At 41.9% G+C, this 19176-nt stretch overlaps 1 protein-coding gene across 5 annotated transcripts in view; it reads left to right on the top strand.

Annotated features, from left to right (window-relative positions):
* sanbr (SANT and BTB domain regulator of CSR) overlaps positions 1-19176 on the top strand; it is a 168989-nt gene that overhangs the window by 4175 nt on the left and 145638 nt on the right. For 3 of the 5 annotated variants that reach the window (XM_068045807.1, XM_068045806.1, XM_068045804.1), the window contains exons 2-4: positions 3880-4051; positions 6306-6486; positions 15426-15516. In XM_068045807.1, the coding sequence (XP_067901908.1) occupies positions 3896-4051; positions 6306-6486; positions 15426-15516 (428 nt within the window). In that variant the 5' untranslated portion in view covers positions 3880-3895. The remainder of the gene's footprint in view (positions 1-3879; positions 4052-6305; positions 6487-15425; positions 15517-19176) is intronic. The other 2 variants (XM_068045805.1, XM_068045808.1) reach the window with 2 other exon arrangements.

Genomic DNA, 19176 nt, shown 5'->3' with positions numbered 1-19176 from the left:
GGGAATAGTCATCATGGCTTAACCAATTTATTGGAGTTCTTTGAAGGAGTAACATGTGCCGTGGATTAAGGGGAGCCCGTTGACGTACTGTACTTGGATTTCCAGAAGGCATTTGACAAGGTGCCACGTTAAAGGTTATTGCACAAAGTAGGAGCTCATGGTGTAGGAGGTAACATATTCGCATATAGATAGAAGATTGGCAGGCTGGCAGAAAACAGAGTATGCATAAATGGGTCCTTTTTCTGATTGGCAGGTTGTGACGAGTGGAGTCCCGCGGGGGTCTGTGCTAGGGCCTCAACTTTTTACAATTTATATCAATGACCTGGATGAGGGGAGCAATGGCATGGTAGCTAACTTTGCAGATGACACAAAGATAGGTAGGAAAGTATGTTGTGAAGAGGACATGGAGATTGCAGACCGATTATAGATAGGTTGAGTAAGTGTGCAAAAACCTGGCAGATGGAGTATAATGTGGGAAAATGTAAAGTTGTTCACTTTGGCAGGACAAATAAAAAAGCAGAGTATTACTTAAACGGAGAATGACTGTAGAACTCTGAGGTGCAGAGAGATCTAGGTGGTCTAGTGCATGAGTCACAAAGTTAGTATGTAGGTACAGCAAGTAACAAAGAATGCTAATGGAATACTATTCTTTATTACGAGAGGAATTAAAAATAAAACTAAGGATGTTATGCTTCAATTATACAGGGCATTGGTGAGACCACATCTTGAATACTGTGTGCAATTTTGGTCTCCTTATTTAAGGAAGGATGTAAATGCATTGGAGTCGGTTCAGATGAAATTAGGGGTTGCCCTTTTTGGACAGGGATGAGGAGAAATTTTTTCTGAGGGTTGTGTGACTTTGGAACTCTGCCTCAGAAGGTGGTGGAGGCAGGGTCATTGAATAATTTTAAGGCAGGGATAGATAGATTCTTATTAGGCAAGGGAATTAAAGGTTATTGGGGTAGATGGGAGTGTGGAATTTGAGACAAACAGATCAGCCAGGATTATCTTCAATGGTGGAGCAGGCTAGAGGGGCCAAATAGCCTACTTCTGCTCCAAATTAATGTGTTCCTATTAATATAGATCAAGAAAGGCAGTGATCCTAATACCGACCACCGGGGAACCCAATTATGTATCCTCCTCCAGTCCGATAAATGATCCTTCACCACTACTGTTGCCTGTCACTGAGCCAACTTCGTACCCATGCTGCCACTGTCCCTTTTATTCCATGGGCATTAACTACTCTGAAAACTTTGTGGCACTTTATCAAATTCCTTTTGGAAGTCCATGTACAACACATGAATCACATTACCCTCATCAACCTTCTCTTTTACCTCATCAAAGAAGTTAGTCAAATACGATTTGCCCTGAACAAATCCTTGCTGGATTTCCTTAATGAATCCACATTTGTCCAAGTTACTGTGAATTTTGCCCCAGATTATAGGTTCTAAAAGCTTTCCCACCACTGAGGTTAAACTGACTGGCCTGTAGTTGCTGGGCTTATCCTTGCACCCTTTTTTGAGCAAGGGTGTAACATTTGCAATTCTCCAGTCCATTGGCACCACCCCTGTAAGGAGGTTTGGAAGATTATGACCAGTGCCTCTACAAAGTCCAGCCTTTCTTAGCTTGTGTAGCATCTTCTTCCTTGATGAAGACTGATGGAAAGTACTCCTTTTTTACCTCAGCCATGCTCTTGGTCTCCATCTGTATACCCTTTTTTGGTTCCGAATCGGCTTCATTCCTCCTTTTACCACCATTTTGCTATTTATATGCCTATAGGAAACTTTTAGATTCCCTTTTATGCGAGCTGCCAGTCTCATCTTTTATACTGTCTCTTTGCTTATCTTATTTATTTTTCACTTCCTCTCTGAACTTTCTATATACAACCTAGTTCTTATGTGGTACTTTATTAAGTGCCTTTTAAAATTTCATGTACTGCAGTACCTTCATCATCCTCTCTGTTGCATGGACCATTTCCATTGGAGCAGAGAAAGCAAAGAGGAGATTAAAGTGGTTTATGAATTTCTGACGGTATAGGTAGAGTGAATAGGGAATTGCTATTTCTTTGGTATGAGATTCTATTGAAAATTGTCAGTAAGAATGAGAAGAGCAAACAGGAGAAATTTCTTTAGAGCTGTGAGAGAATAGAATGCTTTCCTGTAGGAAATATTTGAGACATTGAATTGTTAGGGGGAAAAGTGGCTAAATATTTGAACCAGCGGAAAGGTAGAAAGCTTTGGGAAGAAAGCAAGGAATTGGAATTGCTTTTGGATTTCTCAAATAAAGAATTCCCTCCCCACACCTCTCCACCTCTCCACCTCTTTCCTCTTTTACGATGCTCCTTTAAAACCTACCTTTTTGACCAAGCTTTTGGTCATCTACCCTAATATCTGCTTATCTGGCGTGGATAATGCTCTTGTGATGTACCTTGGGATGTTTTACTATGTTAAAGGTGCTGTGTAAATGCAGGTTGTTGTGCTTTTGCTGGCTCTTTACAATGAGCTGAATGGCTTCCTGTGCATTAAATGTCTATGGTTAAACACATTTGGCGCTCTGTGTATATAAAATATAAACTACTTTGCCTGCAAGAAACGTCTGCAAGTTTAGTGGTCTAGTCATATGATGTGAACACTGGTAGGATTATAATTGTGCAAATACATTGAAAGTATCTAAATATTTGTAATACAATTTAAATTAAAATGGAGACTGTTACAAATATGTTTCGTATAATTGAAAATTATAATCCTGAAAATAGATTTTGAACTTTGGATCACTATTTAAAGCTGCAATGCTTTTTCAGTTTTCTTCCAGTCACAGAGCAACACAGACTAGGTAGACAAGTTGCCAATCTCTCACTTATTTTGTGGTTGATCATAGTTGCACAGTATATACCTGGCCTGCCATTTTTGGTAGATGAACCAACCACTGTTTGTCAGCAGTGTCAATATGGACATTTTGTTGGATGATAGCATCAATGAATCAACAGATAACATTCAGGCAACATAAGCACTTTGGGAAACAAGAATAGGTAGCTATTAGTTCCAAGAAAATAAAATGATGGTGTGCCAACATACTGCACGATGTATTAATGGAGAGTAAATTTGAGTGGTACAGATGGTGAGCTCTCTATCTTGGCCCAGTAAGGAAAGTTAGCCAACAGCAAAAAAAGGAAGGAAATTGATGGTTCTTTGTTGCACTTGTGCGTTAACTAATGTCTACATTAAGTAGCATAACCATCTGGGAGTGAGTATCCTGCCCACCTACTGGGCGATAGAATTGTGTATAAGAGTATGAATAATTATCCTTTTGCTAAAGAAGAAAAAAAGAAAATGCTAAAAGTAGTAAATGACTTATGTATAGAGAATGTGCCCTAGGAAGGACGCATGCTATTGATGTCAGAATTTTAATTTTCATCTTCATGAGTGCTTTTGCTTGCCCTCCTTCCCAAATTAAATTATGAAAAATTATTGTACGTGTATTTTTGTGTTCAACCAACAATAGCCTCCTTTCTTTTCCACCTTCCCCATATATTTCTCATATAATTGACAGTCTATCAAATGCAAGTGTAATTGAACTTAATTAAATTAGTTTTAATTTGGTGTAGTACCAGATGAAGTTCTTTCATTTAAGCACAATTATTCCATAAACTAATTATAGATACAATAGTTAAACCATGTATTTCAAATTATACATTTGGTGAACTATGTTACTAAAAATACTTATGCTTCCTATGCCAAGAACACCAAAGTGTTTTTAAAAAAAAAAACTTTATGCAAAATGAATTAAAGCTTAAATCCAAAATGGGGCTGCCTGTAATAACTGGTGATGCTGCTGACAGTACTTGTTAATATTTATAACTAAATTGCTACTTTTTCTCAGTCTAGTAGAAAGCAAGATGAGTCACGCGTGTTCAGTAAGTGTCCCATTTCTTTATGAAAACCAAGGAGTGGTGCTGGATATGATTCTCCGTTCTTTGTTAGGAGTAGCCCAGCCTAAGACCATCAACTGGGAAAGTGTAGCTAGACTCATACCGGGAGTCACAGCCAAGCAGGTACTGTAAGCTACTGTTTTGACTTTTGTGGTCTAAACAACTCTCTACTTTTCCAATCAGGAATAAAGAATATTGGATTGAAACTTAAGTGAATTAACAAGTCTAATTGATCATTGTTTGAAACAACATTAGTTGGTCTCAAAGACCAGTAGCCTGTCAGATTGGTTTCATGGAAATGTCATAAAGCAATCTGGCTTCCTAACATTAAAACCATAGCACATATAGAAATTTGTCTTCCAAGTTCCTGGCATCATTTTCAGTTAGGTCATATTAGAACGAGAATTGCTAATTTTTGTTTTCTGAGTAATCAATTAATATCGTTTTCTCAATAGATAAGTTTAATTTGGGTTGATAATCTTTTTGACGATCAACTAATATGGTGTAAAATATTTCTTTTCACATTCCTTTTTTGAACAAAGATGCCATTTAAATAATTGTTCACAAATAATTAAAAGCTAGTTTTCTAATGACAGCTCCTATCTGAAGGATAGGCAAACTTCATAGATTACCATTAAAAAAAGACAAGTATGCACAATGCTTATCTTCTTCAGTGTTCCTTAAAACATTTTTCACTTAAGACCCAACACTAATTTTCATAGTATTAGTTACAAAGGTACTTTAGATTTTCCATTATTTTGGAAACATTAAGTTGACATTCTAACGCATCTGAAACACTGCATTCAGTTTTGGTCACCATGCCTCAGGAAAGATATATTTTCCTTGATGGAATGTAGAGCAGATACACCAGAATGATAATGTGGCTTAGAGTGTTAAATTATGAGTACAGTTTGTATTCCATTGAGTATGGAAGATTGAGGGTGATCTAATGGAGATGTTTAAAATGTTAAACGTATTTGATAGGGTAGATACTGAGAAATGATTTCCTATGGTGGAGGAATCAAGGGGACATAACTTTAAAATTAGAGCTAGGCTGTTCAGAAGTGAAATCAGGCAGCACACACAGCCAAATAGAAATCTGGAAGACTCCATCCCAAAATGCTGTGGATGTGAAGACAGTTGAAGCTATCAGAGATGGGTAGATTTTAGTTAGTAAAGGATATTGAGAGACCTTGAACAAAGGCAGGTAAATGCAATTGAGTTATAGATTTGCCATGAGCCCAATAGAAAGGTTGATCAGACTTGAGGGGCTGAATGGCCTACTCCTGTTCCTTGTGTTCCTATGACTCTTATTGTCAGTCCAGTTATGTGACACAAACTGGCTGCTAGTATTAGCTAATATAAAATTTTAAAAACTGCAAAATTTAAAAGCTTTCCAGGAAAGGGCAAATATATAGGAGTGATCAGACTCGTTGTGTTTGGATTTCAGGTGATGGTTATCAAACTATTTGACAATTACTCCTTATAGACTGACATCATCTGGCCTCTAATTGTAATCACTCTTGATTATCCATTATTTTTCACATAATGGGGAAGCTAGAACTTGGAGCATAATTTCAGAATAAGGGGTCGTTGTTTTAAAATGCAAATGAGAAGGAATTTCTTCTGAGGGTCGTGAATCTTTGGGTCTAACTTTTCCTAACTAAAATCTAGATTAGAAAATTAGAAAAGAGGTTTGCAGAGGGGATCTGAAGAGACAATCTCAAAAAATCTTTGTACAAATTTTTTTTAATCAGTCAAAAGAGAATTGCCAAATGTGAGTTGGGATGTCTGAGGAGAAGACAATATGTGAGTAGAGAACAAATGGAAATTGGTGGGTATATCTAATAAGTATTTTGCATTGTGGAGGAGAATGCTTGAATTGATTACACTCGAAGAGATGGGGAAAAGGAGTGATTTGAAACAGGTGGTTCAAAATAATGAAGGATGGGACAGAGTAGATAAACTGTTTCCAGTGGTTGAGGAGTCTAAATGAAGGGATGTAGATATAAGATTAAATGTAGGAGATTTAGGGCCAAGCGCAAGAGAAATTTTTTTTAGACATAGGTTTGTGATGCTGTGGAAAGCATTGCCTAAGTTAATGATTGAAGCGAAGACCAGGTCAGCTTTTAAGAATAGGTTAGGTGGTTGAAGTAAAGGGAAATTGGAATCAGGTGATCACATAAGATTAGAATTACTGCTAATGTGAAGGATAAATGCCAACACAGACTGGTTGGAAATATGCTTCATTTCTTGTTGTAATTTCTCTTTAATATCCATTAGCTTTAAATTTGATGAAAGCAGGAATTGAGATGCGCTTGGAAGGGGCTGAAATGTTACAGTTTATTATTAAAGCCAAGCTTTAATGTATTTGCAGTGTGCCAAGAAATTTGAAGAGATGAGAAGCAGTGGAACCATGCCCCATATTTGTGATGAAAGCAAGTGTGAAGGGAGTCCATCTAAATCATTAGCCACATATATTAAATCAATGTTACTGGACCATGAAGATGATGAGGAATCTAGGTTATCTGTGGTGCAGAATAGCATTTCCATATCAGGTCAGTTATTTCTGCTCAGTGTATAAATCTTTATAACATGATATAAAGGTATTTCCTCATTAAATGATACTTTAAAGGTGTTGTTACTTAAAAAAAAAAAGACTACATATGTTCAACAGGCCACAACGACTTAGAACATCATTTGGAAGTCATGAGGTATAATGTACTTCCACGAACTCTTTTGCTGAACATTTCCCGTATAACGTTTATTTACCTGTATAGATGCAGATGGCTTGCTGAGTAATGCCCAACACACTGTTTAATCTCTCATAAAATCTTACTGAGCAGAGGAAGCCATTTGGCCCATCATGTCTCTTTTGGCTCATTGAAAGAGCTATCCAATTATTCCCGCTCTCCTGCACTTCCCTCATCACCCTGTAAATTTCTCTTTTTCAAACGCATATCCAATTCCTTTTTGGAAGTTACTTTCAAATCAGCTTCCAGTGCCCTTTCAGGCAGTGCATCCAAGTCCTAACAACTCATTGCATAAAAAAATCTCACTTCTCCCTTGGATTTTTTGCTAATTTTCTTAAAATTGTGTCTTCTGGTTTACTGAACCTCCTGTTCTCCAGTTTCTCCCCATCTACTCTATCAAAACCCCACATAATTTTTAATACTTCTGTTAAATCTCCCCTTAGCTTTCCGTGCTCCAACATGTTTTATGCTGGTATAATTCACTAATAACTACTGTCATCTAGCCAGTAAATGCATCGGTTTTGAAGACGTGTTAATTTGACTGTTGCTCTGACAACTGAGTGACACCTAAATGAGTGGCATTTAAACCTTCTTGTTTAGAGGACTTTGGGGGGAGGCTATGGCGTAGTGGTATTGCCATTGGACTAGTAACCCAGAGACCCAGGGTATTGCTCTGGGGACATAGGTTCGAATCCCACCACAGCAGAAGGTGGAATTTGAATGCAATTAATAAATCTGGAATTAAAAGCTAGCCTAACGATGGCCATGAAACCATTGTCGATTGTTGTAAAAACCCATGTGGTTCACTAATGTCCTTTGGGGAAGGAAATCTGCCGACCTTACCTGGTCTGGCCTATATGTGACTCCAGACCCACAGCAATGTGGTTTACTTTTAAATGCCCTAGCAAGCCACTCAGTTGTAACTAACCGCTGCAAAGTCAATAAAGAATGAAACTGGATGTATCACCCGGCATTGACTTCGGCGCCGGAAACAACTACGGCAAACCCAGCGTGATGGGGGCTTGTGCCAAAGTTGGGAGAGCTGTCCCACAGACTTGTCAAGCAACAGCCTTACATAGTCATACTCACGGACTCACTGCCATCACTGTCCCCAGGTATGGCCTGTCCCACTGACAGGACAGACCCAGCAGAGGTGGTGGCACAGTGGTATACAGTCGAGAGGGATTGCCCTGGGAGTCCTCAACATCGACTCCAGACCCCATGAAGTCTCATGGCATCAGTTCAAACATGGGCAAGGAAACCTCCTGCTGATTACCACCTGCTGCCCTCAGCTGATGAATCAGTACGCCTCCATGTTGAACACCACTTGGAGGAAGCACTGAGGGTGGCAAGAGCACAGAATGTACTCTGGTTGGGGGACTTCAGTGTGCATCACCAAGAGTGGCTTGTTAGCACCACTACTGACCGAGCTGGCTGAGTCCTAAAGGGCATAGCTGCTAGACTGGGTATGCGGCAGGTGGTGAGGGAACCAACAAGAGGGAATAACATATTTGACCTCATCCTCACCAATCTGCCTGCTGCAGATGCATCGGTCGATGACAGTATTGGTAGGAGTGACCACTGCACAGTCCTTGTGGAGATGAAGTCCCGCCTTCACATTGAAGATACCCACCATCTTGTGTGGCACTACCACTGTGCTAAATGGGATAGATTTCGAACAGATATAGCAATGCCAAACTGGGCATCCATAAGGCGCTGTGGGCCATCATTGTACTCAACCACAATCTGTAACCTCATGGCACAGTATATCCTCCACTCTACCATTACCATCAAGGTGGGAGACCAACCCTCGTTCAATGAAGAGTGCAGGAGGGCATGCCAGGAGCAGCACCAGGCATACCTCAAAATGAGGTGTCAGCCTGGTAAAGCTACATCACAGGACTACTTCCATGCCAAACAGCAGAAGCAGTCTACTCTCAATTATCAGCAAAGTGATGGAAGGTGTTGTCGACAGTGCTACCAAGCGGCACTTGCTTAGCAATAACCAGCTCAGTGACGTTCAGTTTGGGTTCCGCTGGGCCACTCAGCTCCTGACCTCATAACAGCCTTGGTTCAAACATGGACAAAAGAGCTGAACTCAGGAGGTGAGAGTGACTGCCCTTGACATCAAGGAGCCCTAGCAAAACTGGAGTCAATGGGAATTGGGGGGGGGAAAGCACTCCGCTGGTTGGAGTCGTACCTAGCACCAAGGAAGATGATTGTGGTTGTTGGAGGTCAATTATCTCGGCTCCAGGACATCACTGCAGGAGTTCTTCAGGGTAGTATCCTAGGCCCAACCATCTTCAGCTGCTTCATCAATGACCTTCCTTCAATCATAAGGTCAGAAGTGGGGTTATTCACTGATTGCACAATGTTCAGCACCCATTCACGGCTCCTCAGATACTAAAGCAGTCCATGTCAAAATGCAGCAAGACTTGAACGTTATCCAGGCTTGGGCTGATAAGTGGCAAGTAACATTTGTGCCACACAAGTGCCAGGCAATGACCATCTCCAATAAGAGAGAATCTAACCTTCTCCCCTTGACATTCAATGGCATTACCATCACTGAATTCACCACTATCAATATCCTGGGGGTTACCATTGACGAGAAACTGAACTGGAGTAGCCATATAAATACTGTGGCTGCAAGAGCCTGTCAGAGGCTAGGAATCCTGCGGCGAGTAACTCACCTCCTGTCTCCCCAAAGCCTGTCCACCATCTACAAGGCACAAGTCAGGAGTGTGATGGAATACTCTCCACTTGCCTGGATGGGTGCAGCTCCAACAACACTCAAGAAGCTCATGCCATCCAGGACAAAGCAGCCCCTAGCTTGGCACCCCATCCACAAACATACACTCCCTCTACCACTGACACACAGTGGCAGCAGTGTGTACCATCTACAAGATGCACTGCAGCAACACACCAAGGTTTATTCGATAGCACCTTGCAAACCCGTGACCTCTACCACCTAGAAGGACAAGGACAGCAAATGCATGGGAATGCCACCACCTGCAAGTTCCCCTCCAAGCCACACACCATCCTGAATTAGAACTATATTGCTGTTCGTTCACTGTCGCTGGGTCAAAATCCTGAAATTCCCTTCCTAACAGCACTGTGGGTGTATCTACCCCACATGGACTGCAGCGATTCAAGAAGGCAGCTCATCACCATGTTCTCATGGGCAATTAGGTTTGGGCAATAAATGCTGGCCTGGCCAGCAATGCCCACATCCCATGAATGAAAAAAAAACTTTGTGCAAATATTGTCGCACCCCTGTGTCCTAGCTACTGAAAGAAGATATTGGCTACTTAAAAGGAGTGACATCATGATAAAAGACATCCTTATTACTATACAGGAACAGAAATAATGTGCTAAAATGACAACAAATACAAAAATCTAACAATTAAACACACAGATAAGAGATACTTCGAGATTGTGTCTTCATTATGTTATCCTTCACAATAAGCACCTGGAGGCCCTGAAATATTTGGGTTCACCTCTGTTGGTGCATATGGTGGAGCAGAGATCCCATCTACCCATCCCTGCAAACCCTGTTTTGTGGGAGCAGAGCCATTGAAATGGCCAGAGGAGTTGTTACATGCTTAAAATGTTGGTGCAGTGGCTACTTGCTACTCTTGATAGAAAAGAGGCCTGACAAGGGTGCTCCCAGGAATTTCTTGGTGCAATCTGTTCTGAACGGAGAAAGTGGGCTTGTTGAAAATGATGATCAGTCCTTTCCAGGGTAGATGACCCTTTGAGTAAAGATTTGAGATCTTGAGGCCTTCAACACGACTTGTCACCTCGGCTGGCGTGTGATTCACAAAGTCCTTGTAAGGACCCGATGGGTGTGATTTCACAGAAGCTACTCCAGACACTCTAGAAAGGATTTCTGAGCTTAAGCGGCATCTGGAGTCACTGTGGAACATCAGGGAAGATGAGAATTTCCTGGATTGTACATTCCAGAAGGTGGTCACCCCTCAGGGAATGAGAGTTCACGATAGTAGATGGGTGGCTATCTGGAAAAGTAGGAAAAGACATGAGATGCAGGAGTCTTTGGGGTGGTGTGTGCCACTCTCAAACTGCAAACTGGTACTCGGCTTGGGAACTGCTGGGAGTGACAACACCTTGAAGGAGTGCAGTCCAGACCATGGCACCAATGGGCAAGGGACTGCACAGGAGGGAAGAGCAAAGAATAGAAATGCAGTCATAAGAGATTCCATAGTTAGGGGGACAGACAGGCATTTCAGTAACTGTCATTATAAGTCCTGTATGGTGTATTGTCTCCCTGGTGCCAGGGTAAAGAATATCACGGAGATGGTGCAGAACATTCTGCAGGGGAAGGGAGTAAGCCAGAAATTGTAGTACACATTGGTACCAATGACAGAGAGAGGTCCTATTGAGGTCCTAAGGCCAGATTTTCAGGAGCTAGGGAGGAAGTTAAAGAGTAGGATCTCTAAGGTTGTAATCTCTGGATTACTCCCAGTGCCATGCACCAGAGAGAGTAGAAGTAGGAATATGGGGAGGATCAATGTGTGACTTGAGGCATGGTGCAGGAGGGAGGGCTTCAGATTCTTGGGACTTGGGGGACTAGTTCTGGTGCAGGAGGCACCTATTCAAAAGGGATGGATTGCACCTCAAAAGGACTGGGACCAGTGGCCTTGCCAAGGGGTTTACTAGTGTGGTTGGGGAGGGTTTAAACTAAATGACAGGGGTTGAACACCATATACAAGTAGAAAAGAGGACAAAAGTGCATAAAGGAGTGAGTGTTGAGTCGTACTAGACAAGGAAGTAGTACCTTATGAGATAAAAGCAGACTGAGAAGGACTATGAGGAATACAAAGACAGGTTTACAATGCATGTGTGTAAACACACCAAGTGTGGTGAGTAAGGCTGGTGAGCTGCAACCACAAATAGCAGTGTGGAAATATGATGTGTCAATCATGGAAAAGTGGCTTAAAAATGGTGAGGACTGGCACTTAATATTCAAGGATACAATGTGTTCAGAAAAGATGGGGAAGAAGAAAGAGGGGTGGGGTGGCAAAGACATCATACTGTTGGAAAGGGAGGATGCCCTTGAGCGGGAAAAGACAGAATTCATTTGGTTAGAGGTGAGAAGCAAAACGGGTATGATCAGATTACTGGGGGTGTTCTGTAGGCAACCAAAAAGTTAGAGGGATTGAGGAGCAAGTCTGCAGGGAAATGAGATGTGCAAGCACTAAAGAATGGTGATATTGTGGAGGGAGGGCTTTAATTCCCCAAATATTGATTGGGATAATGTTGGAGTAAAGGGATAGGAAGGGGAGGAATATCTGAAAAGTGTTCAGGAGAACTTCCTTGACAACTATGTTCTTGGCCCAACAAGGAAGGAGGCATTGCTAGATCTGGTGCTGGGGAGTGAGGTGGCCAAATCAGCCAAGTGTCTGGGGGAACACTTGGGTAAAATTGATTATTGTATCATAACATTTAGATTAGTAATGGAGAAAGAGTAAGAAATAATCTCAAGTAGAACTTCTAAATTGGAAGAGGGTTAACTTCTGTAGGGATGAGAGGGGATCTAGCCAGGATAAAATGGAACAAAAGATTGGCAGTAGATACTGTAACAGAACAACTGGTGATCTTTAGGGAAGAGATGTTTCAGGTACAGGCATGGAACATTTCAACAAAGACGAAAGGTAAGGAAACCAAAGCCAGGGCTCCTTGGATGATGAAGGAGATAGAGAATATGATGAAACAAAAAAAGGATGTATGCTGCATGTCAGGTGAATTCTTCAAGTGAGAACCAATAAGTTGAGAGAGGAAGTGAAGAGGAAAATAAGACTCTCTGACACTCATGTAAGTGCAGTGATTGAAAATACAAGAACTCGACCTGAAGGGTTATAAAAATGGACTTTTTTTTAAAAAGTGGACAATGAGCTTCAAAATGGCCAGCAAAGGTCAAAAGACCTGGCCTTGTATATTCAAACTGTCTACTGTCTGGTACGAACAAAAGAATACATTCCAAGCTAACAGGTGTCTAATTGCACCCATCCTAAACTGATCAAGAGACATTTTTGAATTGAATGGGTTCTTCTGAAACAAAGAAGGTGTGAAGTAGCCACGCCCTGGGTCATTGTTGGTCACCACAAGGAGGAAGAGCTGTGTCTCCTAACAGAAGCAAGATGTGAGAGACTTCCAGCTTAAAATGTAGCTCTCTGGGTGCCCTGCTGTGAGTTCTACATTTCAACTTGTGCAGCAGAGAATTGGAAGTTATCACCTGTCTTCAAACTGAACTTTCAGCTAACAGAGAACTCTACAAAAACCCCAGGCCTGCAACTAAAGAGAAATTGACCTCCCAAGAAAATTCAGGTTTACCATGAACTGAAACCCTACCTCATTTCAAAACATTTACCCCTTTTCCCCTCTACCCATCACCGATTTAAAAAAAAAAAAACCTTCTGTTTTAAACCTACAAGAAAACCTGTCACTATCTGTTTATTTGACAACTAAAACGTAAAGGGGTTCAAACCCTAACAACAAAAACCCTTGCTGCAGTCAGGTGTTAGTTGAATAGAAGGCACCACCCACACACCCCTCACCACATGGCCATAACAACTGGCAAAGAACGAATATGAGAATAGAATGGCAGATTAACATAAAAGGGAACCCAGAAATCTTCTACCAGCATGTAAATAGTAAGTGGGAAGTAACAGGTGGGGTGTGTTTTATTGGGGACAAAGAGGGTGATATATGCATAGTGGTGCAGGGCATGGCTAGAAAACTTAATGAGTAGTTGTATCGGTCTTTAGCAAGGAAGAGGGTGCTGACAAAATGTCAGTAGGAGGGGAAATATTAGAGGTAAAAATTGCGGTAAAAGTTGATGGGCAGGATATGCTGGAAAGGCTGGCTATGCTTAGAGTAGATAAGTTGCCTGGCACGGCTGGCTTGCGTCCAAGGTTGCTAAAGGGAGTGGAGATAATGGAAGGATTTGCCACAATCTTCCCTAGATCAGGGAAGTGCCAGAGGATTGGGGAATGGAAAATGTGATACCCTTATTCAAGAAAGGGTGTAAGGACATTCCTAGTAACTACAGGCTGGACAGTTTAATATGAATGATGGGTAAGGTTTTAGATAGAGTATCAGGGGAAAAAAATTCAGCAGGCACTTGGTGAGGTTTGAGTTAATTCAGGAGAGCCAGCATGGATTTATAAAAGGCAGATCATGCTTGACTAATTGACTTTTTTTGATGAAGTAACAGGGAAGGTTGAGGAAGGGAAAGTAATTGATGTTGTCTATATGGAGTTTAAGAATGCATTTGAGAGAGTATCACATAAAAGGCTAGTTAACAAAATTGAAGCTCAGGGAATACGCGGGTCAGTGTCAGCTTGGATTAAAAAATTGGCGTAAGGATAGAAACCAGCAAGTTGTGATAAATGGTTATTTTGCAGACTGGGAAATGGTAGATAGTGTTGTTCCCCAGGGTTCAGTGCTAGGACCACTGCATTTTTGATGTATATAAATGAGTTGGATATTAGAATAAATAATAAAATTTCAAAATTTGCTGATGCTACTAAACTTGGAGGTGTGGCAGACATGAGGGTGATCCCAATTGACTGCACCAGGCCATAGGTTAGCAGAATGGGCGGACAAGTGGCAGATGGAATTTAATCCAGAGAAGTGTGTGGTGAGGTGTTTTGGCAAAGCGGATAGAGAGAGGTAATATAGACTGCCTCAATTCTAAAGCGTTTGCAGGGACAGAGGGACTTTGGGGTTCATGTGCATAGATCTTTGAAGTTAGCAGGACATATTGAGAGAGCAGTTAGCAAAGCGTATGGCATCTTAGGCTTCATAAATAGAGGTATTAAGGACAAAAGCAGGGAAGATGGGTTGAACCTTTATAAAGCTGTGGTTAGGCCACAACAACAGTATTGCATCAAGTTCTGGTCATCCCTCTTTTGGAAGGATGTGATGGTGCAGTGGAGATTTACCAGAATGGTTCCAGGGATGAGGGATTTTAGCTACAAGGTTAGGTTGGAGAAGGTGGGGTTTTGGGAAAGAGGTGCAGAGGGAATGTGAGGAAGATCTTTTCTATGCAGCAAGTGACAATGACCTGTTATTGTCTGCTTATGAGGGTGGTGGAAGAGGAGATGATTGATTTCAAAATGAAATTGGATGGGCACTTGAAAGCAATAAACTTGCAGGTCCACTGAGATAGAGCAGAGGAATGGGACTGATTGAATTGCTGTACAGAGAGCTGGCATGGACTTAATGGGCCGAATGTCTTCCTTCTGTGCTGTAATGACTCTGTGACTCTGACGTGCCCTTGATTTGGAGAAGACAAAGCAGACTGAATGTTCCACCTTGCCCCACTGCAATTTAAAGGACCAATGTAAATTGGGTAGAAATCTTGAAATGAACAGGTTCCACCCAAAATATTGCTGTCCACATCCCAGGGAGGGGAGAATCTTCCTTTCTACCCTCACAGAGCACAGAAATTTTGGACTTTCATTGCAATCTACTCTCTTTTCATCTTGTACAAATCTGTGCTTTATTCCAGGTAGTCAAAGCTGAATTGTTGGTGTTGAGTACAGTAATGATGAAATGGAATGGGATTCATATGGCTTGCATTACGTTTTGTGTGTGAAGTTTAATTTTAATTCATGATAAACTAATTGTTGAGTCATGCATTTGACTTTTTGATTAATGCAATCTACATTGCTTTACTATGACTGTGTAATGTGTAATTTCAATACCCTTAAATATTCAAGGACGGACTGCAGTATCTTCAGGAAGAAATTGCACTATAAAAGAAAATGGTTCAGCTGATAAAGATGAAGACAAACTGGATGAAAGCCAAGGGTGGGTAACTGAACTACATCCATGTCTGTAAAGGAATAGAATCAGACTTCGTTGAGTCATCCTGATGAGTAGTACTTGTTTTAAAAAGTTCTTAACTGGAATGTACAAAATCAGATTTTCTGAAATGAGTGCATAGATTTAGATTGGCCAAATTCAGGTCAGTTTAGGTAAACATACATGTGTAAAATTGAAGAGTTACAATGATCAGAAAAGCGTGTATTAATCTTCTGTCAACATTGTTGAAATGCTTAAAGTTAAGAGGCGTTGAGTAATTTAAATTTAGTCATAGAATTGCAATAGCTTGTATTTGGTGTTGCAAAACATCCCATGGTGTTTTACAGTGAAAATAGAAATAATAGAGGAGCTAGTGGATGTGACTGAGGCACCTTGGAAGAAATGTAGCAAAGTGAAGCTGTTCATGAAGAGAATTTGAGTGCAGAGGCATAGTGGCTCAAGGTTGTGCCAGCAATTGTGAAGACGAGTGCACTTTCTACAGGAGTCTGAAGAATGTGTGCTTTGACATTGAGCTGCTGAAGGTTCCAGAGGCACAGTAAAGCAATGGCATACAGGGATTTTGCAAAGCAGTTACTGAAATATGCTGGGAGACTGAGCCAATGGTGAATGTTTTTAGCATCATAAAATCATAGACATTTACAGCATGGAAGGAGGTATTTGGCCCATCGTGTTTGCACTGGCCGACAAGTAGCCATCCACCCTAATCCCACTTTGCAGCTTGTGGTTACGGCACTTCAAGTGCATATCCAAGAACTTTTTAAATGATATGAGGATTTCTGTCTCTATCACAGTTTCAGGCAGCGAGTTCCAGACCCCCATCACCCTCCGGTTGAAAAAGCTTCCCCATGAATCCCCTCTAAACCTCCTACCTCATAGCTAAATCTATGCCCCCTAGTTATGGAACCCTCAACCAAAGGGAATAGGGCCTTTCTACCCACTTTATCTAGACCCCTCATAATTTTATACTCTTCAATTAGGTCTCCCTTCAGCCACCTCTGTTCCAAAGAAAACAATCCTAGCCTATCCAGTCTTGCCTCATAACTAAAATTCTCAGGTCCAGGCAACCTCCTCAGAAATCGTCTCTGTACCTTATCTAGTGCAATCACATCTTTCCTATGGTGTGGTGAAGAGAACGGCACATAGTACTTCAGCTGTGGCCTAACTAGTGTTTTATACAGTTCCAGCATAAGCTCCCAGTTCTTGGATTCAATGTTTTTTTAAAATTTGTCCATGGGACATGTCTTGACTAATAAAAGCAAGTATTATATATGCCTTATTGACCACCTTATCTACCTGTCCAGTCACCTTCAGGGAGCTGTGCTATGCATACCAAGGTCCCTCTTTTTCTCTACACTTGTCAGAATAGTACTATTTATTGCCATGTTGACCTTCCCTAAATGCATTCCCTCACACTCCTCTGGATTGAATGCCATTTTCCACTGTTCCACCCACCTGACTAGTCCATTGATGTCTTCCTGCAGTCTACAGCTTTCTTTTTCAGTATCAACCACACGGCCATTTTTTGTACCGTCTGCAAACTACTTCATATCCCTGACATTCAAGTTCAAATCATTGATATGTACCACAAAAAGCAAGGGACCTAGTACTGAGCCGTGCAGAACACTGCTGGCAACAGACTTCCAGTCACAAAAACGCCCATCGACCATTACCCTTCCTGCCTCTGAGGCAATTTTCAATCCAGCTTGCAACTTTGTTTCGGAGCCCATGGGCTTTTACTTTTGTGACCAGTCTGCTTTGTGGGACCTTAACAAAAGCCTTGCCAATATCCATACATTCTACATCAAAGGCACTACCTTCATGAACCCTCCTTGTTGCCTCCTCAAAAAAAAAAATTCTATCATGTTAGATGTGACCTTCCCTTACGTCCATGCTGACTGTCTTTGAACAATCTAAATGAAGATTTATCCTATCTGTCAGAATTTTTTCCAATAATTTTCCCACCACTGAGGTTAGGCTGACTGGCGTATAATTAGTCGGTCTATCTCTTTCTCCCTTTTTAAATAATTTGACAATGTTAGCTGTCCTCTGGCACAACACCTGTAGTCAGATAGGATTGGAAAATGATGGTCAGAGCCTCTACTTTTTCTTCTCTTGCTTCCCTAAAAAGCCTAGGATACATTTCATCTGGGTCTGGGGATTTATCCACTTTCAAAGAAGTTAAACCCCTTAATACATCCCCTCTCACTATGTTAATTTCATCCAATATTTCACACTGCTCCTCCCTGATAGCAACATCTGTATCGTCCCTCTCTTTTGTGAAAACAAGACGCAAAGTATTCGTTAAGAATCATACCAAAATCCTCTGCCTCCGCACACAGGTTATCCTAATGGCTCTACTATTTCTTTAGTTATCCTCTTGCTGTTTATATATTTATAAAAAATCTTTGAGTTTTCTTTGACTTGTCAATATATTTTCATGCATTCTTTGCTTTCCTAATTTCCTTTTCAATTTCACCCTTTTTTATGCTCATCTGTTTTCTGCAGTATTGAGCCCTCGGTATCTGTCATAAGCTTCCCTTTTTTCCCCCTTTATCCTCTTCTGTCAGCCCCTTGGCATCCAAACATTTCTGGATTTTAGTCCCACCCTTTTTCTTTAACGGAATGTACTTGCGCTGAACCTTCCCTATTTCTTCCTTGAATACCTCCCACTGATCTGGCACTGATTTACCTTCAAGTCGCTCTTTCCAGTCCATTTTAGCTACATCAGGTCACAGACCTGAAACATTGGCCGGAATTTGACAGCACGCCCACCCCCGCCCCCCCACAAAACAAGGGGGCTGATGGCAGGGGCAGCGTAAAATTGAGTGGGAGGTGGGAGGGGAGCTATTCTCAATGCCTTCCTGCAACTTTGGAGGTGTTGGCCGCGAGAAATGGCCTGCCCCAGGTCAATCAAGGCCCCAAGTGGCCAGTTAACTGTCACTTAAGGGCCTCCTCCCGCGGGGCTGCGGCAAAGCCTCCAAGAACACCACCAGGCAAAACCTGGCAGGCTTGGGTGGGTGGGGTGGTGCCCTCCTGATCGGGCATCCTGTGCCCCACAGAGGGCCTCCCACACCGCACAACACTCCTCCTGACCCCCCCCCCCCCCTCCAACCCCCCACCCGCCTCACTGGGGCCCAGCCGATTGTCCCTGGCAAGACCCCAAAATGTTATCTTTGTACCGGGGCTTCTGGTGGCTAAGAGCTGCCTCCCTGCTGATTGGTCGGCTGCTCTCCATTAAGTGGGACTTCCTGCCTCAAGGAGGTGGAAGTCCCGGCCAAGGCCAAATAAGGGCTTGGGGAGCGAATAATCCTGCCGTCTCCCACTAGGCCCAGCGGAGGCGGGCTCGCCCCCGTCTTTTTAGTTGGCAGGCAGGGTCTCCCGCCCAACGTAAAATTCCAGCTGTTAACTCTGTTTCTCTTTTCATTGATGCTGTCAGACCTGCTGAGTATTTCCAGCACCTTCTGTTTTTATTAGCTGAATCACATCTCAACGTAGTAAAATTTTATTTTCCTCAATTGGGAATTTTATTTACGGTCTATCTTTGTCGTTTTCCATAACTAGCCCAAGTCTAACTGAATTATGATCACTTCCGCCAAAGTGCTCTCCAACTGATAACCCTTCCACCTGCCCAGCTTCATTCGCTAC

The sequence above is a fragment of the Heterodontus francisci genome, chromosome 13 (assembly GCF_036365525.1).
Source record: "Heterodontus francisci isolate sHetFra1 chromosome 13, sHetFra1.hap1, whole genome shotgun sequence".
In the NCBI taxonomy this organism is placed as follows: Eukaryota; Metazoa; Chordata; class Chondrichthyes; order Heterodontiformes; family Heterodontidae; genus Heterodontus; species Heterodontus francisci.
This window is presented reverse-complemented; position numbering and strand designations above follow the sequence as displayed.